Genomic DNA, 21935 nt, shown 5'->3' with positions numbered 1-21935 from the left:
ATTTATCTGCGTCATGGTTTGCATCAGGAATTTGAAAGCACATTTGATATCTGTTGCCTCTGTTGATTGTCTGGATTATGCGCCTTGTTGCTGTGATAATTTGTCTGGATTATGCGCCTTGTTGCTGTGATAATTTGTCTGGAATATGCGCCTTGTTGCTGTGATAATTTTCTGGATTATGCGCCTTGTTGCTGTGATAATTCGTCCGGATTACGCGCCTTGTTGCTGTGATAATTAGGAGACTCTCCCCAAAAATAAAATCGACAACAAACGCTCTTCTTTTTATAACGGCAATGTGTAGCGCTTGCCTTTTTTCTGTACACAAGCGTGAGATTTCACCTGACAATCAGGTATTTTGTCACGATATCAATAAGTAAGCAAAAATACATAATGGAAACTTGACGGGATTTAATATTTGACATTATATATATATATATATATATATATATATATATATATATATATATATATATATATATATATATATATACTCTCTAAGGAAACTCATGCATAGATTGGCCTAGACGGATATAGAACAAAAATAAAAGCCTGTATCATGACAAACAAATAAGGTATAGATTTTTATGCTGTGAAATCTGTTTTACAAACACCTTGTCATAATGAAGATAGACCATAAAAATACAATTTAGATTGCTGCAGAAAATAACCCTGTACGGCATTAACTATCTTAACTATGTTTTTCAAACGACTTTTATTTGATTTTGACCTTTATTTACTTCGTGGATGTTAAATGTACTTTGTAAATTCCATACAAGCATAATTATATGGTGTGACTTATTGTTGCTTTCGGGTGTGATTGCAAGTGCGCGTAAATTCAGCTTAATTGTTCTCGTAGCAACATAAATAATAGCTATTACTTACAACATGTACTTGTTTAATCAGGACGATGAGAGAAACACAATTTGGTATATTGCATACAATTAACATACCATTCCTATGGAATGACACTTGTTACACTTCCATCAATATTATTCAGTCTCTGGCGAACAAGCTTCGACCCAACAGTAACTGGGGCCAAAATAACAAGCATTAATAAATGATACAATGAAGAAAGAAACAAAAAGCGATGGTTAGCAGCAAATACTTACATCAACCTTCAACAACGTCTATATGCCTGCCTTTGATACAAAAGTCAAGAATTAACAAGCTACATAAATGTGGTTCTTGTGCATTTGTATAATCTCTGTACAACTGTGTCACGGCATATTGGACGGAATGACATGCAGTGACGTCGGTGCCGTAAAGTTGCGTCTGGAGGAGGAAAAGGAGAAACGTCTCCTGTTGCAAAATGACGTCGAGATTTTGATGCTGAAAGTAGCAAATCTTGAAAGGAAACTAGAGAAAGACGCTGACGGTAAGACGATTATTTTGATACAACATTTCACTTTATAAATCTTTTATCCTTCTGAGTAAGGCAATGAGTTCTTTCTGAACAACTCAAAAATGACATGTTCAAATATAAATACACAGTAAAACAGTAACATTGGAAAAATCACACACCTGTTTGGCATTGTTTTGTCGACTAAAGGCAGCGTTTATTTGGCAAATTACTATGTAGTCAAGACTTTTTACTCATACAGCTCCTCCCCACGCTAATTTACGAGAAAGAATGAATATATGAAAATAAAAATACTCGGAATTTCGATTATTTCCTTTAAAATCTAGTCACAGTCAGATTTTCAACTAAAACGAGAATAACAGAATTGTCATGTTCTATAAAAAAAAATTCTGGTGGGTCTCTATCATTAGCAAACCTGAAACCTAAATAAAAATGCTAATTTAAAATTAGAAGTCAGGTCTTAAAAGAATATTTTCATAATTCCCCATTCTCAAGTACAGCACGTATTCAACTGACCTGCACTTTCTTAAAAGCTACTGGACCGGATGTTGTTAAGAATCAAATAGTGAAAGTACTTTTGCAAACATATGTTCTGCGGTCGAGTAGAGTCATTGGAAACATTTCATTAAAAACAGTAACCTAGCCGCATAATAATAATATTTTGCATTTATTTCATAAAGGTTCATCGTCCAGATCCAGAAATGTTGCCTTTATGGCTTATCGAGACACATCTCTGACAAATCTCGGACTGAAACAGAAGCTAGTGTTCGACAAGGTAGCTACGAATGAAGGTAACGGATATTCTGCAATCACAGGCATATTTACTGTCCCCGTTTCTGGCATCTACTTCTTTACCTGGATGACGTCCCACGCAATGGGTATTGCTTCTCCTGACACCGACCTTGTAACTGGGATCGTGGTGAACGGCGAGTACAAAGTTCACGCGGGTATTGCCATTACACATGGTTTCCATATGGGAGGTAACTCTGCAGTGTTCCGACTCAATGCAGCCGACATTGTTTGGATAGGTGTTTCCCACGGAAATGGGATGTTTTCTAATTCATTTGAACGCTGGTACTACCCAGCATTTTCCGGATTTCTTGTACAGCCTTAAAGATTAATACCCGTATCCTTAGTCCGAGTTTCCTCTGACCCTTGCCACCCCAAAATGTCCAAATGTCAAAAATGGGGTGGCAAGGGTCAGAGGAAACTCGGACTACTGTATGCTATACCGTGCATAATAAAGTTAGACAAGTTCCATCAGTACTTATCGATATAACCGGGATGTACAGTTCTCAGTCTCAGTCCTAAAATGTACGACATCGACCCCAATATTAATGTCTGGGGGTGGGGTCGAGGTCTTACTGCCCAAGAACGCTGTGTAGCGTGTTCTGATACAGACTAGCATGGAAACATGAAGTCGCATTTTCAGGAATATTTCACACACTTGGCAGCCCTTATCGACGCTTTTTTACAAATTAATGTCATAATGTTTTAGTCAGACGGTTCTTTCTCTGATGTCTATTTTTCTAATACATTCAAATTCTCACACAAGCAAATGAACGTGTTTGCAAATCCGTTGTCCTACAGTTCAGCTGTCTGAAATGCGACGGAAGCCGGGAATGCTGAAATTGGATTAAGCTGAACTATGTTTCTTTAAAGAAACTAATAAAAATACACTTAAAACGTGTTCATTAAAAATACTTATTATATTTTTAACCGATTTCGGCATTTCCGGCTTCCATCGCTTGCAAGATAAAGAGTGGGAGACATTTCTGAAAATTTGGGAGAGATTTTTTTTCTGCTTCTTATAGTAAGTTGTTGACTTACCTCGCTTCAGAGTAGGAAATGGTTCTACTAGAGCTTTTTTGAAAGTTATTTGGTTTCTCACAGTTTATTTCTTCGAGTTACCTCCAGCACTGTCATGCAATTCTTGTGGTTTTTATTTGAGTCTTTGGATTAATAGTTACATATAAAAAGTTCACATTATTGTTAGTATTATGTATTTCATATATATATATATATATCTATATCTATATATATATATATATATATATATATATATATATATATATATATATATATATAAAACAAAGTCGGTACACTTTACCTACAGTGTGTGCAATGTAATAATTTTGGTATTATAACATGTTAACATATCACTTTATAGAGTGTAAGAAAAGTATAATCTACTTTTAAACGTCTAAAAGTAGATTATGCTTTTCTTACAAACTATAAATCAAAGAACAAGCGTCCTTCCGAATAAATAGAACATTTTACATAGTCATTTTTGAACACAGAATGTCCAATGTGTGTGATGTCGCATTGTTTGATGCAGTACCCGTTTGAATACTGTTGACACTCAATGTTTACGCAACCTTAAGTGTCATCTTCGCAACTAAACATTACATTGTTGCGATATCCATGTGAAAGAAGGTTTAGATCGAAATTTCCATATTTACTGTAATGTAGTCGTGACCGGATATTTACAGTATTTGATTTGGAACAAAAGACTACCGAATATGAGAGTCGGAATTGCATCACAAATGTACAGCATAAATATGCTGTGTTTGGATAAAGTTCTGTCAGATGGGAAACCGGTTTATGACCACTGTCTTCTGTGAAAAAAGGTGAGTTTATTTACTTCTGTAAGTTAATATTTAAACCACGCTTTAAAAAGGGTGGATATATACCGAACCCTCAACCCCCACGCCACAGACCCACTCTCAAATGTGCAATACCTTTAGTTTTACTTCTTGTTTTTGTTCTTGCCTTGTGATTTTACGTCATGTTTCATATGATCATATTGTTATTCATGGCGTCATAAACCACTGTGTGTGTGTGGGGGGGGGGGGGAATTGACCGTATTCAGACAGACTAGACAATTTTTCCTCAATTCCTTTTCGTGAGTCGACTCGAAAAATGATAGCCAAATTGTTAATTGAAAACAAAACATTCTAGAAGGTGCAGTTGAAAAAGCTTTCCCACGATCGCAGCCAATCAGTAACGAGAATATTGCATCATAATTTCCAGGGCTTATTTAGACCAATCAGAATCACATAAAGTGATAGGTAACACGTTGTGATATTTAAAAAAAATATGAAACTGCACATACTGTAGGAAAACTATACCGACCATGTGATAATACACAAAAAAGAAGTGCCTTGATGTCACAAAGAGTCGACGTCGTAACATCAAGAATACTAGCATAAAAAGTTGCTATTATAATCGAATGATTTCGTCAAAATTTTTCATATCAAATTGCAAGAATAACACAAGAGTTTGAAAATACAGGTATTTCATTGATAGTTGAAACATCGTCGAGTGTTATTTTCAACACCTGTCATTTTAAAGGTATATATTCGTTGCATATGAATCCGAATGTACGTCCGCCAAAAAACTTAGTAATTTGGGAAGTATTACTGTGATTACCTAGGAGTCTCGTTATCGTCGCAAGCCTCAGACGACAATCCACTACGCTCTATATTGAGATTTCTCATGACTATGCATAAACCTGCTTAACCAATCACTTACCATTGTGATCAGACAGGGCCGGCCTTAAGGCAAGGCGGTTGCCTTGGGCCCCGCGCCTTCGGGGTCCTGTGCTCGAAGTTACAAAAATATTTTTTTACGCATAGTCCAGTAATGCACCGGCTGGGCCCGCTGCTAGCGTGACGCCTTGGGCATCGCCAACTATACGACCGGGTCTTCCAACATCATGCTGTTGGAATGAGCCAATTGTTTCTTTTCCAAATACAAGCCTTCTTCTGTTGATTACACGGGCGCTTTCACTGATGTGTAGGCGTCAGCTACACTGTGTTTTTGGTGACGTATTTTTGTTAATGCGTACTCATCGGAAGCGGGAAATTCTAAGCACAGGCAGCCACGTTTGATAAAGGAGCGTAGTGGATCGATGTCCGTGGCTTGCAACCATGAGACTGCTTCAGAGAATCGAAGTAATTTCAACTTGATAGGAAGGAGACGAGGATGTTCCTGTAGAGTCTGGCAGAAGACATATAATGTAACCCTTCCATTGGGATTTCTTTGTCTCGGTGCCCACCACATTATTGATTACATTATTCTCCACACATACGACAGCATCAAGATTGTGTCTATGCTGAGATATATAGGTTTAATAAAACTTTTTTATAAATCTCAAGTGACTGAATTTTTTATATTATTATGTTGTTTCCATACTTTTACTATAGAAGTAAAATTAGTACTCTTAGTTATGAAAACGAATCGGCGTAAAGTAGACAAACCGAAAAGGGAGAGCTCTAATATACACGACTAACGTAATACGTGACGCAGCCATTTGTACGTGCAAACAAAAAATTATTTATTTTATCATCCATGCTACACGCAAGTTACCACTGCTACAACAGCTCCAATTGAAATAAGAAAATGCAGACGAAACCTCGGAAATATCCTGTAAGTATGTAAGAAAAGTTAGACTTTGATCCTTGTTTTTTGTTTGTTTTGTACATGCCAAACAATCCAAAACAAACGTAGTCTGTATAAATGTGGCTTTACCTGGACAATTAGTCTGAGTCACAATACATGGTTTTAAGACGTTAGCAAACTGACAAAATTTTAAATGAAGTAATGTAGATATTATTATTATTATTATTACAGTTTGACAAAAATGGTTCCTAAAACTATTACAAAACTTACAAAATTAGTACAAAACTAATACAAAATTAATACAAAATTAATATCTAAAAGAATGTTAATAGCTATAGTAGTATACTAAAATAATTTATTGATTACAAAATTATGAAAAGTGACTTAATTGTAAATTATGATAAAATAATTTGCTTGAAATATAGTTTCAATTTTTCCTTTAAATCTTTTATTAAATTTTGTGCTGTCACCTGTTAGACTCCAATTAGAAGCGAGTATGTACGGTACTGTTTTACCAGCTAGTGTATAATCGTGCGCTTACAGATATGGTACAGTATTTTTTTTTTTGGTTGTTTGTTTTTGGCAAGATATAGCAAAACAACATTGATCATATACATACAGCTTCAGGCCCGTCGACCATATACAAATATATGCGGACTAGGCGGTCGCCTAGGGTTCCAGGTTTTAAGCGACGCCAAATTAGACTGAAGTGATTTTTTTCGCGAAGGGGGAAAGTTGGGAGCGCCAAAGTCAAAGGTCGTCAGGTACGCCTAAAACCCTTAGTCTGACATTGTACATCATTATTAGCGATGTGTTTTATCATGTATAGTAATATAACACCACGTCACTGCCCAACAACAACTGAGCAAATAAGTCAAGGTTATTCTTGAGAATATTATGTGACACAATGATTTATATCACATGTGGAGTTTGTGTCACAGAAACAAGGTGGTGTAGTTACTAATCCATCTAAAAACGGAGAAAGAGAACGAGTGGTATACTTACAAATGCGTCTAAACACACACACACACACGTGCAAACCCGCGATGAACCATCAACTCGCAGGAAACTGCTAGTAGGCTCTCTCGCATACCTGGAATCAGATTAAAATTAATTTCTCTTTATATTCTCTACATTTGTTTCTCAGTACTGAACTTTCCGTTGTGTCCAAAAGATAATAAATCACATCTTATTCTAAGGTACTTTCAAAGATAAACTCATGATAGAGGTCTTGTCGTATGTCGTCCGACATTTGTTTTGAGAAGCTGAGCTATAAACAAAGCACCATAGATTGTTTACAGATTCCACTACCGGATCATTATCAATGCCTCATTACTCAGTGTGCACTGTCGCCGAACATATTGAACATACTTTCAAAAAGGGGGTGGGGTGGCGGTATTGACATAAACTAGTACATTGTCAAATAAAAGATGTCATAGTCAGAAGTAGAGAAATACAATATAGATATATTGCTTGTGTTTTGGACATAGATTAAATAAATACATATTAACGACACTAGCAATATTATATATAGTTTTAGTATATAGATTAATACACTTGAAATAATAGCTTTACTTTGTACATACTTTATTCTTGGAACTTTCGTTGATATTAAAAATGAAGATATTTTATGTGAACTTTTAAACATTTATCCTGCTAAATACACTGATAAAGTGACAATTGATAAAACGTAACCTTTAATTTTCTTGTTTTAATAAGGAGTACTCTCTTCAATTCGAAATAAATTTCCTTATGTTTCTAATACGTGACAAAATCAAGCACTGTCAGCCTGCACTAGACGAAGAGTGTAAACTGTTCGATGCAAAATTACGGCAAATTTTCCACGTAAATCACCGAACAAGATTACGGCTTTTAATCTTATGTCAAAAGAAACGACAGCTTTCTGATCGTGTATGACAATAAAGGTCAAGGCTCAAATTGGTTTGACAAAATCATTCCAGGTGCAAAATTACTTTAAATTTATGGTTTGAGGTACTAAACATAAATCGTAAGATATAAGATTATATTTTTAGGACAAAGCTTTCTATTTTAAAAAATGAAATTGGAGTAAATGCTACCCACCCACCCCACTTTATTCTCCTTGGTGAAGCATTCGTGTTCTGCACTATGCCTAAAGAAATATATGTTTGGAAAACATGCCATTATGTGGAATATCAAAATTATGTCATCTTGTGTATTGCTAGAGGTCTCTATAACTTGCTTGTATTGCAATACAAAGACGTGGTAACAAAACAAGAATGTTACATTCATGTCTGTGAAAGAGTAACCTCGGAACGACGCAGTTTTACTGTTGGGCCCCTGGAATTGTTTGTATAAGAAGTTTTTATAAAAACATCTGAAGTAAACTCCAGGATCTTCCGTCATAACGCCTTGTTATTTAAAATGCACCGATATATCCAGTTATTTCGGGAGGGGGACAAGTAAACAAGTAGGCATGGGGTCTGCGGGATGGAATCTCTGAGCTCCTGCATTTGAACTGTTTTCAGGGCATAATCTTAACCATTTAACTGTCAAGACAACTTACCCTTTGAAGTGTTCCGTTCGTTACGCACTCATTTTTATTTATTACTTTTTTGTTACTAATTTTTTAAGGGGCGTCACCCGCGCAACCCTATGTACAATTCATGAAGGTGATGTGTATCTAAATTCCAACAGTCGACATAGTTATGGTAAACATTTACATTAATTTGTTTATTTGCTAAATGTTCTATAAGCAACCCTATATATAAACCATAAAAAGGCCGCCATGTATAACCTGGCATGTGCTGAAAAATGGCGTCATGTCCACAACAACAACAAGACATATACTAGGTTTATAATAACTTTTATTGACTGGCAACTCTTCCAAAACTCAACATACACCGTCTCCGTTCTAGAATTGACTCGACGATACAGAGAAATGCGATTCGTTTGTGTTCGTCGTTTTTTCTTCTTCTTCTATTTGTTTGTGGGGTTGGGCGGTATGTCATGCAGAGACATCAGGCCGTTATGTTTCAGCATCTGTGTAACTTACCGCGATTTTATCTAACAATTACAAATAAAAAAATGTTTATAAAAAATTACCTTGATCTGACCCATGAAATACCAACAGGTAACTCAACAACATAAATTGAATGTGTTGAGGATCTCAATGAAAATCCAAACAAACCATACAAAATAGGTATACGGACTTCTAATACACGAGACGGGGACGTGTTTATGTTGCCGCACAAAGCTGTACTCGAAGTATGAGGTATTATAATAATATCAAGTGGTGGTAATGTTGCTGCTGCTACACAAGTGACATTTGTTAATAACGGTTGGAGCTTGTTTAGAAGCGCCATATATCAACTAGCTAATCAAACCGTAGAAGATATTTCTATCCACGTATCAATTGCAAGCACTATTCATAACGTAGTTCAGCGACGACTACTCACGAACTGTTCCAACAAAATATGATGTTGTCAAAAGATACCGGAACTGGATATGTTGTTTCAAACTAATTTACCTATTTTAATGAAGCAGCAGCTGGAGCTGATGCTTGTGAGAGAGTAAATACAAATAAACGTTGCTTATTACAAATGCCGTTGTGCTTGGAATTGCTGCACCAGCTGCAGCTGCAGATGTAGATGTTACAAGGATTTATTTGACAGCAGTTTGTAATTTTCTTGGAATTAATACACCAGCTGCTGATGCTGGTGGAACTACAATGTTAGCCACAATAAACAGGTTGATCCGAGGTTAATTCACTATAACAATATTTGGTGCAAGGGACCAAAATGAAGTTGCATTTTAAGACAGATTGGTGTGTAATACGGCTGGTCTTTCAGGCAGTTTTAACATGTGTAAGAGGTGAAAGGGGCCACCCTAGGGACAATGGGAATTAGCATTACAGATCCCCCTCCGGGCCACTCTGGGGACTATGTAAATTTAACATGGGGAAAATTGCTGGGCCACTTTAGGGACAAGGGGAATTAACATGGGGAATAGAGTTTGGGCTTGTTTAATGACAAGGGGAATTGAACATGGGAATAGAGTTTGGGCTTGTCTAGGGACAAGGGGAATTTAACATGGGAGAAAAAAAAAACTACTTTAGGGACAAGGGGAATTTAACATGGGATTTTTTATTCGTTTTTAAATTTTTAAAAAAAAAATGGGCTAGGCAATTGAAAGTCAAGATCTTTTCGAGACCTATGAGTGCCCTGAAAAGGGCCTTTGGCTTCATCATCATCTTCTTCTTTTATTTCCTCCACTTCTCTAGCCATCTTCTAACTTTTGCCATTATTCCTGTCTTCTTCTTCTTTATTTCTGATTCAGGCATCCAGTCAGGATGACCTATCGCTCGGAATTTCTCCTGTATTCGTATCCAGTTATTGCTGAGTTTCTCAAAGCTTTCTTTTCTCTTTCTATTTTCTTCTTCTTTTCTTTCCTTAGTCCACTTTTCTTTGATGTTCTTTACCTCTTCCGTCATCACTTTCCTCATTACTTCTTCCGCTTTTGTCAGCTGGTCCAACCCCCATTTTACGTATCGCCACTCCGTCCTATTCAATATCTTTTCTAAGAAGCACCTGACTTCGATGACATTTTCAAGTGCGTCCTTTAAACTTCCCACTCTTACATAAGGCGGGTCAATCAATCCTCTCAATCTCTTTTCCTCTTCTTCCATCATTCCTGTTACTATCTCCTTTGCTTCCTTCAAATTATTAAAACAGTCAAGACACTTTTCTAATTTGAATTCTTTCTCTATCTTTTCCATGACAAACGTAACATCTACTATCCAATAATAAATACCTATCAAATGATTCAGTAACGCTGTTGCTACCACCATTTTCTTTGTCTTTATTCCGTGGAATGGGTTCTGATGGCTAACACTGTTAGCTTTATAGTTAAAGCGCGGACGTGATGGAAAACATCCCCCTAAAACAAAATTGATATTACCTAGATCATCACTTAAAATGCGCGGACGTGAAGGGAAACATCCCCTACTTTTCTCATTTCATATGATCCACTATCCACATACCTGAAGCAACAATAAACAAACCCAAAATCTACTATCCACACACGCAAAGCATTAAAATGAAACCCCAAATCTACTATCCACACAAGCATACGTGATCACTTACAAAGCCCAATAATCTACTATCCACACAAACGTAATTGAGCACTTACAAACACACAATCATATACATAAACTCATACACTCACAGTAGGAAAAAAGAGTCAGTGTTTATATTCACACTACTCTACATACACACATTGGCAAATGGATTACTATTTCTTTTCTAGAGATTGGGGTAGCCCTGAAAAGGGCTGTTTGTTTTTGAACTCCAGTGACACCTGGTTAATGATGGCACCTTCCAGGCCTGGCACCACACACACATCTTCTTCCCCAGTCTCCTTTTACCTTTTTTCTTGGGAGTGCAGAGGCGGGATAAGTGGCTTCAGAATCCCAATTTTCTGTCTCTGGGATTCTGAAATTTCCTCTCTCCTTTTCCTCCTCTTCTTTTCTTCTTCTTTCCTCCTCCTGTTTAATCCTTCCCTCTTCGACAATGGCCTTCGCAGCCAGTTCATTTAGTATGCGCCTGGCATATTCTAGGTGCATCTGGAGTTCTAGAAGCTTTACAATTCTGGTATTCATTGTCTTGTTAACGAATGAACAGGGTAGCTAAACTGCCCAGCGATTTTCAATTTATGCTAAAAGCGCGGACGTGAAGGAAAACATCCCCCTAAAACAAAATTGATATTACCTAGATCATGACCAAACAACGCGCGGACCTAAAAGAAACACTCACTCACTTTTTTATACTACCCATTACTAATTTAAAAATTTTCATTAATCACTCCAATATACTATTCACATACGCAAAGAAATCAAATCAAACCCCAAATCTACTCTCCACGCACGTCAAACAGCAAAAAAAAAAAACCATGATCATGATCTATTATCCACACAAACACATACAGTCACATCACAAAAGAGTCAGTGTTTATATTCACACTACTCTACATACACACATTGGCAAATCGATTGTTATTTCTTTTCTAGAGTATTGGGTAGCCCTGAAAAGGGCTGTTTTTGTTTGCTATGGCAATCTTTTAGTTTCTAAGAATGCGACGTCCTCTGAGGATAGACTTTCTGACTATAGGTCTGCTTCTTCGGAAAGAGAAGAAGAACTCTTTGGTGTCGATACGACAATCGACAAAACCTGTGTCAGGTTCAGGTTGCTGCTGCTGCTGCTGCTGCTGCTGTTGTTGTTGCTGTTGCTGCTGTCTCTGAAGCCTGTACTTCTCTGTCCATTCTTCTTTCTCCCTGTTCACTTCTTCTCTGAAGAGCTCTTCTATCAGGTCTTCAGTGACTTTTAACATTCTCACATTCTCTCTCTCTTCTGGCTTCGGTATCAGACTGTGTCTGACCCTATGCAAATTCACGTAGGCTTCGTTTAGCTTAGCTAGTTTGGAGCACATCTTCGTAGGAGGATGAGTCGACAATGGATGGTTAGACTGGAAATTACCCCGGTTTTTAAAGTCAAAGCGCGGACGTGAAGGAAAAAAATCCCTCCACGGTTTTCGAGCCGCAACGTTCAATGAGTGTCATGAGAGGGATAGTAAGAAGTCAAAGAGCATGAATCAAGATTCCTATAGCCAAACAAAAGACAAAGGCATTTTTTTCAAAAACACATTTTTTTTATTCAAAATTACTTAACACTAACAAACAACTCTAACATTTTTAACAATAATCCAACAATATAACATCAAACATTTTTTTTCAAATCACAAACATTTTTTTTCAATTAACACTCTACTTTAAACAGGGCTGACAACGTTGTGAATGAAATTGTGATTTCCACTGTTGGAAGTCATTAGGCCATTGATGGACACTACGTTTCCTAGCTTGAGACAAAAGATAAGCATAATGGTCACAAAACCATTGATCTACTTTTACATCGTTTCTTGAAGAAGAACGAGGATCAAAATGAGTCACTAAATGTTCTAAGGAATAACCCAGACTGCGATGATGCATAAAATACACACAATATTGTCCACACACCAAGGAATCTGTGCCTTGTAATTTCACAGTATTGAATCGGGTGGTCTGAGCATTTCTTCTCATAAAGTCAATGATATCGTCTTCCAAAGGGGGCAATCCGTACGAATCGAAATATTCCACACATCCTTCTTGAGGAAAGTAAACGGCTACCCAGTGGGTTCCTGGGAGATGACTGTCGTCCGTGTTGATCACATAAGCTAGATGGTCTTGAGGTTTGCGATGAGGGAGTTCATCTTTAGCACAGACGACAGGATTCCAAGAAGCCGTGTACGAACTGTGGTTCAAAAGGTAATAAAGTTCCCAGGTATCCATTGATTTGTGGTTTTTTTTCTTCACAGGTAATAATAAGTCATCAATTCGATCCTGACTTTTTGCTTGAAAATGTCTGACAAATAACCGTTTCTTCGTTTCGTCTCCCCACTCTGATTCAGGAGAGCTTCGATACGATCGATCTCTTGAGTGGTTAATGGTGGACAAGAATGTTCACGCAAGTCTTTATACCACTGATGCAACACGACTTCGTCCGAGATGAGACTCCAAGCTTCGTCCAGATACTCGTCCAATTTTTCTTCTTGACTCAGCATTAGGCATTTATCGTGTTGAATTTGACTGGGATGATCGTTTTGACATCCATAGCAATCTTTTTTGATCAATTCCGTCATTTTTTCGACCAAGTGTTTGGCAAAACAGGAGACTAAATGCGCTTCTTGTTCTGGCCATCGGGACTTCATCATGATAACTTCTTCTTCCACGGTCTCCTCACATTCCATCTCCAAAGTTTCTGCACTAGGTAAAGAGGGATAACAGACTTCCATAGCTTCTAATAGTCTAGAATGACTTCTCTCAAACTGTTGATTTCTATGGTATTATCGAATTCTGCATACAGGATGACGTTCACTGTCTCTTTCACTTCTTCTGCAAACTGAAGTTCCACACGAATCTGACCAGATTTTATAGGGTGGAAATGTCCCTCGTCACTGCCTTGGTATGGAGTGAAATCGAAAGCCCACAAAGCATAGCCTCCTGGGTAATCTTCGTACGTAATGCCGTGACTGGTGTTGGTCCCTAACTGGCCGCTGGCTTCGTACAGGGACAAGTACGATCTCAAGTAATTGTTCTGGGTAAAGTCAGGTTCGAAAGGTCGGGTACACAAGGTCTTGCCATCGTGACTGACTTCGATTTTCTTCACCTTAAAGTGTTTAAACTTAAAAGGATTTTTAGTGAAGTCTCCGTTGAAGGCTGAATTCTTGACCATACCAAGGATTAAACGTTTGGGTAACTGTCCTTGAAACAGATGATCTTCGATTATGGAATGATGGGTAGCGGGAATGGTGAAGGTTTTCACTTCCACGCGTCGGATGGGATACTTGGCGGTCGTTCTGCTCAACGTCTGACTGATGTCGTTTCCCACTTTAGGTAACACATCCACGCGTCGTACGTAGAGTTTGGCCTCCTCGATTTTGCTTTTGGGATTGACGTCAGCATTATCAGCCAACAAATGGAAAGCGGTACTGCTACGATTCAGTCTGAAGCGGACATTTACACCGTTCAGCAAATATTTCTCTTGCAACCACATGTCCAAATGCAAACGATCCATCAGTTCTAAACTCTTTCCATTTAATATTTTTTTTCTTCGTTCTACAAATCCCTCATTGGTGTCTGCTTTTGTTTTGGGGTCTTCACTAAGACCTGTTTTATCAAAATCGCCCGCTTCGTCAGGTTCCCATAGTACGCAAGCACTGAGATGGGTATTCTTGGCATCTATTCCGTACGTCAAGAGATTTTCCAGGTAGGCACGGTAAGGATAAGTATCCATGCTGATACTGACCAGTTTGTTATTCAAGTACAAGTCCACTGAGCTGAACAAGGAATGCATGAAATTGTTGACGGGAGCTACTTTCTCGTCTACTATAGTATCTCCTCCCTTATCTAGAACTTTGACTTTCAAGTACAAGCAACTGCTATTCAGATCGATGTAATCTTCGGGCTGTCCTTTGATTTCAAACTCGATGGGAGCGGAATCCGTCAAAGAGGAGACGGGATGAAATTCCACCCACTGGGATTCTTGCATGGTCATCATGGTGGGGGGCATGGCAAACAGATCCAGTTCCGACTTGGAACAGGCGCAAGACTCTCGGTGCATCATTTTTTTCTGTGTCTCAATAATCGAAAACGTTTAAGTCTCGAACTGTTCTTCTTTTCTTTGTCTTTCTAGCTTTAGACGTGTGAAGTTTGGTGAAAGGGTGTTTTCTTCAAGGCTTCTTTGGGGTTTTGTTTGTCGATGATGACATTTTGGAGAAATTCTTTGCCTTGCGTCAATGCCGCATCTTTCAAGGCGTGCAATCCGCGTGTCACCATCGGTTTCCACATTGGGGCCACCGAACGAAAGGCCGATTTTAACATATCTCCTAAACCGTGTCCTCGCTGTCGAGCAACCCCTCGGTACACTGGATACATGACTTACGAGTCGCTAGAGAACCGTTTTCGAAAATGGAGTTTCACCGTGACTTTTCCTTTGGTGAATGTAATATTTTGTCCCAGATCTCCTTTTATAGTAATGTTGACAGTGTCCAAATACGACTTACTGACAGGCAAATAATGAGGATGTACAAATTCGCGGTGGACGTGTTAAGTGTTTTCACCTTCCTCGTCAATGTTCGTGGAAGAATTCACTTTGAAAGGAATGACACGCAGTAACGGCACGGAGGTGTGTCCCACCACGTTGTACTCCACCACATCCGAGTACACGAAGATCAAATTCAGTCCCTGGTTTAGTTCTACCGGCAAACGAAAATACCTCGCAAAATGCCCGTTGTTGTCAATGTCTGCCATGTGAATTTTTTGGGTCTGCTTATCCGTGACCATATTGAGGTCTCCACCCAAAATGTCATACAATTCTGGGCAAAATTTAATACGTATACTTTTTTCCTCACCTTCAAATTTGATGAGTAGACGGTGAGACAGTTGATGGTACTCAATGGTGACAAGTTTTTTTAGTGCGGTCAGAACTTTGTCAAATGCTGCATAGAATTTGTCAGCGATGGCCTCCACCAGATGTTGACCACTAAAATAATGGCCTGAGTTAATTTTAAAGTGATAAACGTAAAAAGGAGGAGAAGTGTCACTGCTGCGGGGTGTTTGGGTCTTTGCAAGTGATTTATGTTGATGAGTGGTCATCATGGTTTGCTGCACTGTTGGGTCCAGAATTTCGACCTCAAAAGTGTTTTCAGTTTCAGTGATGTTTTTGATTTGTGTTGGATAAATCATTTCTACAAAAGCCACTTCCCAATGGGCTTCGTGATCTAATGGGATGGCCTGAGGTAATTTGGCCGTGTAACAGCACAACGTGTTGTGGGGAAACACCTCCATGGAACTGTCACTGGCTAAGGTTAAGTAAAATTGGTTTTGGTGATTCATAATTCCAGAGTTCTGTGGCTGTCCGAGAGGTTACTGGATGTCAGAGGCGTGTCTCCGCCCAAAATGGGGTTGTTGTTGTGGTTGGAGTGGTGACTGACACTGGCACTGGACACAAGGTTCCCGTTGTTCCCGTTCGAGGAGAATTTCAGGGAGGGATTGGGAAGCAGGTAACCGATGCAACTGCTCAATAAAATAGTCCACAATTGTCTGTCTCCTTGTTGCAAACTCAAATTGGCGATGGCTGCCCCGATGACACAATACACCACGAAGGTTTGGCAGAAAAAGACGATTTGCGTTTTAGGTACACGTTCTCCACACCACACCCACAAAGGTTGTTTTTGTAAATCTTGCAGAGAAGAACTAGGTGAAGGAGTGGTCGACGTAGCTGCGTCTGTGTGAAAGGGCATGATTGTCACTTCTTTTTATAGTCGATGACTTGCGATGCGTCGATCCAAGAATCAAAACTGGGTGGATATCCTTTCCAACGTACTTTGACTTCTTTGATACGTCGTTTGCCCACTTTACGGGTTCTGCGTTCGAGAATGCTTTCGATGTCGTACACGTCGTCTTCTTTTTTGGTGACACGTTGTAACTCGGGCAAATTAAACGTTCCTTTGAGCACTTCTCCGTTCATGTCTTCCAATTTATAGACGGCAGGATCACGGCCATGCACTCGTCCAGTGACACGAAACAATTCGGTCGTCCAGTTAGGTAAGTAACCTTTGTCGAAAGTGCGTTTGGTTTTGCCAATGCGCTCCAAATCTCCTACGGTCAACTCTCCACTTTTCTTGGGGACAGCCCTCGTCGGGGACGTACCAAACAGGCGCTCAAACACCAGCACTTCGTTGTCGGGAGTCATTTCTTGCGGGGCACGTCCAATGCTTCGATGGTAAGATTGGTTGTACGCTTGCACCAGATGCGGTAAGATGTCGATGTACTTCAGAGTGTGGTGATGCGTAAAATATTTCCACATGCGTTCTTTCAAAGTGCGTTGAAAACGTTCCACGATGCTGGCTTTGGTTTCTGGATTCTCGGTGGTAAAAAAATGAATGTCACGTTTCTTTAATTCTTTTTGGAAAGCTTGGTTCAGAAATTCGGTACTTTTGTCCGTTTGCCATCGAAGAAGGTGACGACCGCTTTGTTTCAACACCCGTTGCAGGGCTCGCACTAACTCGCTGCTCGATTTGGAAGTCAAGGGTACGACCCAGACAAATTTGGAAAAGACGTCGATGACACAAAACAAATATTTGTAGCCACGATTGTAGCTGGCCAAATGAGAGACATCGGCTGAATCGGCTTGCCATTGATGATCGATGCCTTCCACTCTGGTGTGACTTCTGGAAAACTTGCGTCGAATGGATCTGTGTAAAGTGTAGGTAGCTTGTTCTTGTAACCATCGTTGCACTTGAGGTAAACAGAGACTTTTCAGTCGAATTTTGGCAGCACGATACAATTTTTGAACTCCTGCGTAACCTACAGGATGGGAGGGATCGTAGTAAATGCTAGCTAACACCTTCTCCATTTTTTGTGTGTTAATAAGTCACCCACTCTTCGGTGATGCTACTTTGGGTGGGACGAAAGGGTGGTTTAGAAACGGATTTACGTGTCCGATGGGCTACGGGAGTAAAAGTCGAAGGTAGTGGTGGAGGTGGTAATGGAATGGCTTTGGTCTTCTTTTCTTTTTTCACTTCTGGTTTCCCTTCTTTCTTTTTCACTTCTGTCGAAGGAGGAGTGGACATCATCTTTTTAACCCAAGCTTTCATTTCTTCTCGTTGGGGTGTAGGGGACGGGGTCAACAAGGATGCTGCAATCTTACTTGAAATGGGAGCTGCTGACGGAGTTTGAAACACTTCTCGCATCTCTTCTTCGTCAGGTCTTCGTGGGGTAGCATCTCTGGTGACCCCTGGGGATGGTAGTAGTGGTGGTACTGGTGATGGTGCTGAACTTTTCATCAAGGTCTTAAAATCTTTCAGAGTGGGTAGAGCTGTTTCGTCTAAAGCTTTCTGGTGAAAGAGTTGCAGTCGTTGCAAGAGTTGACCGTACTTTTGCGATTTTTCTGTTTCGGACAAATCTTGGCGATCCATCAAGGACTGCAGTTCGTGTTGTAACTGGGACATCTCGCTCAAATTGGGATTGGGAGGTAAATGCGGGGTGCGTTGTTCTTGCCAACGATGGTATTCCATCCATCGTTTGTAAGGCACTAAAGCTAGTTTTCGTCCTTCCATGGGGTTGTCAGGGGTCGATTCTGAGGTCTTGGGACTTCCGAGGGCCTTTTTATCTTGCTCCCACCAGTCCTCCCAACATGGTTCCTAAGGCTCCTTTCAGCAATGGACCTAACAAGAGGGGTAAAATGCCTCCACGTTGGACCAACATCTTCTTCTTTTGACGAATGGGAATTTTCTTTTGAACCATTTGGCGAAGAAGGTGACGATGTTTACCTAAGCATTGTTTCTGGTGTTTGGACAAAGGGATCGTGCCTTTCAAGACGTTCAAACAACATTCGCACACGGTATCGATGACCTCTTTTGGAAGCTGATTGAATGAGTTTTTTTCGTAGGGGTGGAGAAGCTTTGTACAAGACAGATAACATGTCCCCATGTTTGACTAAACGAGGAGGCAGTCCTTTCCTTTTCTTTCCTTGGGGTTGTTTAGAAGAAGGATGTTTTCTGGAGGGTGACATCTTTGAGTCTTCAGCACCTAAAAACACTGATACCCTACTTGGTCACACACCTTTTTTATACTGGAACGCGTCGCCATTGATTGTCTTTACATCGTATCAACTTCAGGACAGGCATGACACGTCGTGCAGGGGTACGCAACGGACTAAATCGAGCCAGTTCTTGCTTGGACAAATCCAGTAAACTTTGCAACATGCCTGATCTTTCTTGGACTTTGATTTTGGGAGAAGGTACTTTGTGAGCAGCAGCCACTGCCACTAAATTGGAGGGTCCTGCCACTGGGGAAGTTCTTGGGGTCATCAACGGAGAAGTTCTTGGTGTGATCAACGTCTCCAAGTACTCTTCAGTTCTTGGTGTCATCAACGGAGAAGTGGATGAACTTGAAGCTCCCGGAGACGCATTCCCCGCCGTGGCAGGTCGTGGTTTGCGAATGTAAGGTTGCGTCCTGGCCGAAGTGCCTCTCTTGCGACTAGTTTTCTTCTGTGGACTTTTGTTTATCTGGGGACTTTTTCTCTGTTTCTTTTTCTGGGGGCTTCTTTTCTTTTTCCGGGGTGGTGTCTGGTCAGAGGAGGGTCCCGCCACTGGAGAAGTTCTCCTTGGGGACCTGGTCTTTTTCTTCTTCTTCTTGGAACTTCGTTTGACTTTTTCTTGGGGAGAAGTTTGGGGGCATTAGGATCCCATCTTAAGAGAGAGCGAATGATGACCCCTCCTAGAGTACCGCTCCCTCCACGTTTCAAAATGATTTGTTTTTTGGTTTGAGTGTCGATGCGGGGATCGGCCAGTTGGACCAAAGCGACTTTGTTTCGATCAAAAAAGCGTTTGGTTTGATGAGGAATCTGAATGATCCCTTGTAGCAATTGACGTGCTGTCACCGTGAACCATCGTAAGACTTCTTTGAGACTAGCTTCTAAGACACGAGCTCGTGTTTGTGGATTTTTTTCTCGACTGATGCCATACAAGGCACGAATCAATTTGACGGGAAGATGCGACTGAAGGGACGTCATGTTCAAACTGTGTGAGACAGACGAAAAGTGTCTGAGGTTTTTATAGATTTTTTTTTGTGGAGTTAAATTAAGTCGGGGACGGAGACGTGTACAGGACAGGCCCTCCGTCTTGGCACCAGTGGTGAAACAAGTGGGTACGAAATCGCAAATCATCGGGGGTCGTAGGTTTCAAATCGACGAGTAAATAGGCGTGTGGAGTTTGAGTGGCATCGTCGTACGCCTGAGTCAGCCAAGGCGTTCATAACTGTTTGGCTAAGACTTGCACTTGCGATTTATCTCGAGGGCTTTTAAACAAGACCACGTAATGTGCATTGAGACTGATGGCGCGATGGGCTTTACTTTGTTGAAACAAATTTTGGGTGATGTAAACGACACTGGCATTACGATGATGCCCTTTGCGCGTGAACCACAGTTTGATTTCTTCTTCGTCTTCTCCTAACATGTCGTCAAAAATGACCAAATGGGTTTGACGGGAGACAGAGACGATGCCATCGTCTTCTTTAGGAATGCCTTCCACAAACACGATGGAATCGCCTTGACTTTCTCGCAAGAGGCTGTACGCTGATTGCCACTCTTTGTAACACCACACGATGCGTTGAGGGGGTCGATCGATCAGATGATGTTTATGTTCGATCAAACGTTTGACGAATTCGGTTTTGCCTGAACCGCTAGGTCCAGCAATGAGCATGTTAAAGGGATGGCGAAGATACAAAGCCTCCCAACTGGCACGATCTAAGTGTTCGTCGATGACTTTGACAGTAGAGGAAGAGGGAGCAGAGGTAGCCATAGTGTTAGGAATGTCACTTGTGACACGAAAACAGACAAGACGAGAGTTTATATACTTTTTTCAGGACACGTTTATTGAATGTTTTAAACATGAATACGAGGGACAAAAATACATAAAAGCCAAAGGCTTAAGTACAACGATAAAAGGCACATGATAACCATCAACGTGGAATAAAAACAAGTGTCTGTACAACATGTTTTGGGTAATTTGCTGACCAGTTCTATAGGGGGTAAGGTCACACAAGTGTCCTCCCGAAAGGGTCTTTCAGGCCTGTCCTCGACAGTCCTGTCCTGGGTGACGGGTTCTTCTGGTACTGTCACTAACACAGGTTGAAAAGTAACTTTTTTCTTTGGACATTGAAAGGAAGGATCACAACTCTCGAACATACTGAGCCACTTCTTGGGTCCAAACCTCAAAATCCCATTTTTTCCAGGCACGGACATCTGTCCAGTGGGGGTGTAAGTCACAAGCTACACACACATCGTCATACACGTCTTGGGTAGCTAGAAGTTGACGAATCTTTTTTTCTCGTAGAGGTCGAGAAGTATCCAGATGAAAACGTAAGGCTTTGAGCAAAAGGAGTCTCTCGTGAACATTTAAAGGCACCACTTTCATGTTAAATGGGGTGGTAAGTACTGTTCGTAAAGAGTCCACAAGGAATCGGCTGGTAAACGAAATCCCAGAAAACAAGTCACTAAGACACACACTATGCGTCGTCCCAAATTGAATGGATACAGTTCTCGTAATAATTGATGGTAATGATCCACAGTTTGAATATGGTCATTGAGTTCCTTCCACGGAATCTGTTCAATTACATGTGACATAAGTCGTGGCATGGCAGCCTGTTTTATATTCTCTTTTTTTTCGGATGCAATACACGTACTTTCTAGCCAGACATCTTCGTTCTCCAGTAGGAAATTTAAATCCTCCAAAATGTAACCTAAACTTCAAACTTCGTTTAGGAGTTTCCTCTTCCGCTAAGTAGATTCCACGTAAAATATGTTTGTAATCCTTTAACTTGTCTTCCTCAATGCGTTGCACTAGGTGAATCTCGAAGTAACCAAAATTATGAACATGTCGATCATTAGCGACCTCAAAATTTTGAACAATGTCTGACCACTGAAACAATTTCTGACGAATCAGTTCTTTTATACCTTTCAGGTACCAGTGGTTAAAGATCTGGTGACGTAACGGATGCAGTTGTTCTTTACGTTTGACTTGTATTTTGACCAGCTCT

The 21935-nt window shown here is 40.1% G+C and overlaps 2 protein-coding genes across 2 annotated transcripts in view; both read left to right on the top strand.

Annotated features, from left to right (window-relative positions):
* The first annotated feature begins 1039 nt into the window (after positions 1-1039).
* Positions 1040-5519, top strand: LOC149787973 (complement C1q tumor necrosis factor-related protein 2-like). Its single transcript, XM_089974248.1, has 2 exons — positions 1040-1375; positions 2041-5519. The coding sequence occupies exons 1-2, from the start codon at positions 1177-1179 to the stop codon at positions 2472-2474; spliced, it is 633 nt and encodes a 210-aa protein (XP_089830374.1). The 5' UTR covers positions 1040-1176; the 3' UTR covers positions 2475-5519.
* A 151-nt stretch (positions 5520-5670) lies between these two features.
* LOC149787972 (C1q-related factor-like) overlaps positions 5671-21935 on the top strand; it is a 37172-nt gene continuing 20907 nt past the window's right edge. The window contains exon 1 of the mRNA XM_089974246.1: positions 5671-5791. Coding sequence (XP_089830372.1) covers positions 5765-5791 — 27 coding nt within the window. The 5' untranslated portion in view covers positions 5671-5764. The remainder of the gene's footprint in view (positions 5792-21935) is intronic.

This window comes from Sinohyriopsis cumingii, chromosome 11 (genome assembly GCF_028554795.1).
Source record: "Sinohyriopsis cumingii isolate HCF-2022 chromosome 11, ASM2855479v2, whole genome shotgun sequence".
In the NCBI taxonomy this organism is placed as follows: Eukaryota; Metazoa; Mollusca; class Bivalvia; order Unionida; family Unionidae; genus Sinohyriopsis; species Sinohyriopsis cumingii.
Note: the sequence above shows the minus strand (reverse complement) of the source record. Positions and strands in the feature narration are given on the sequence as shown.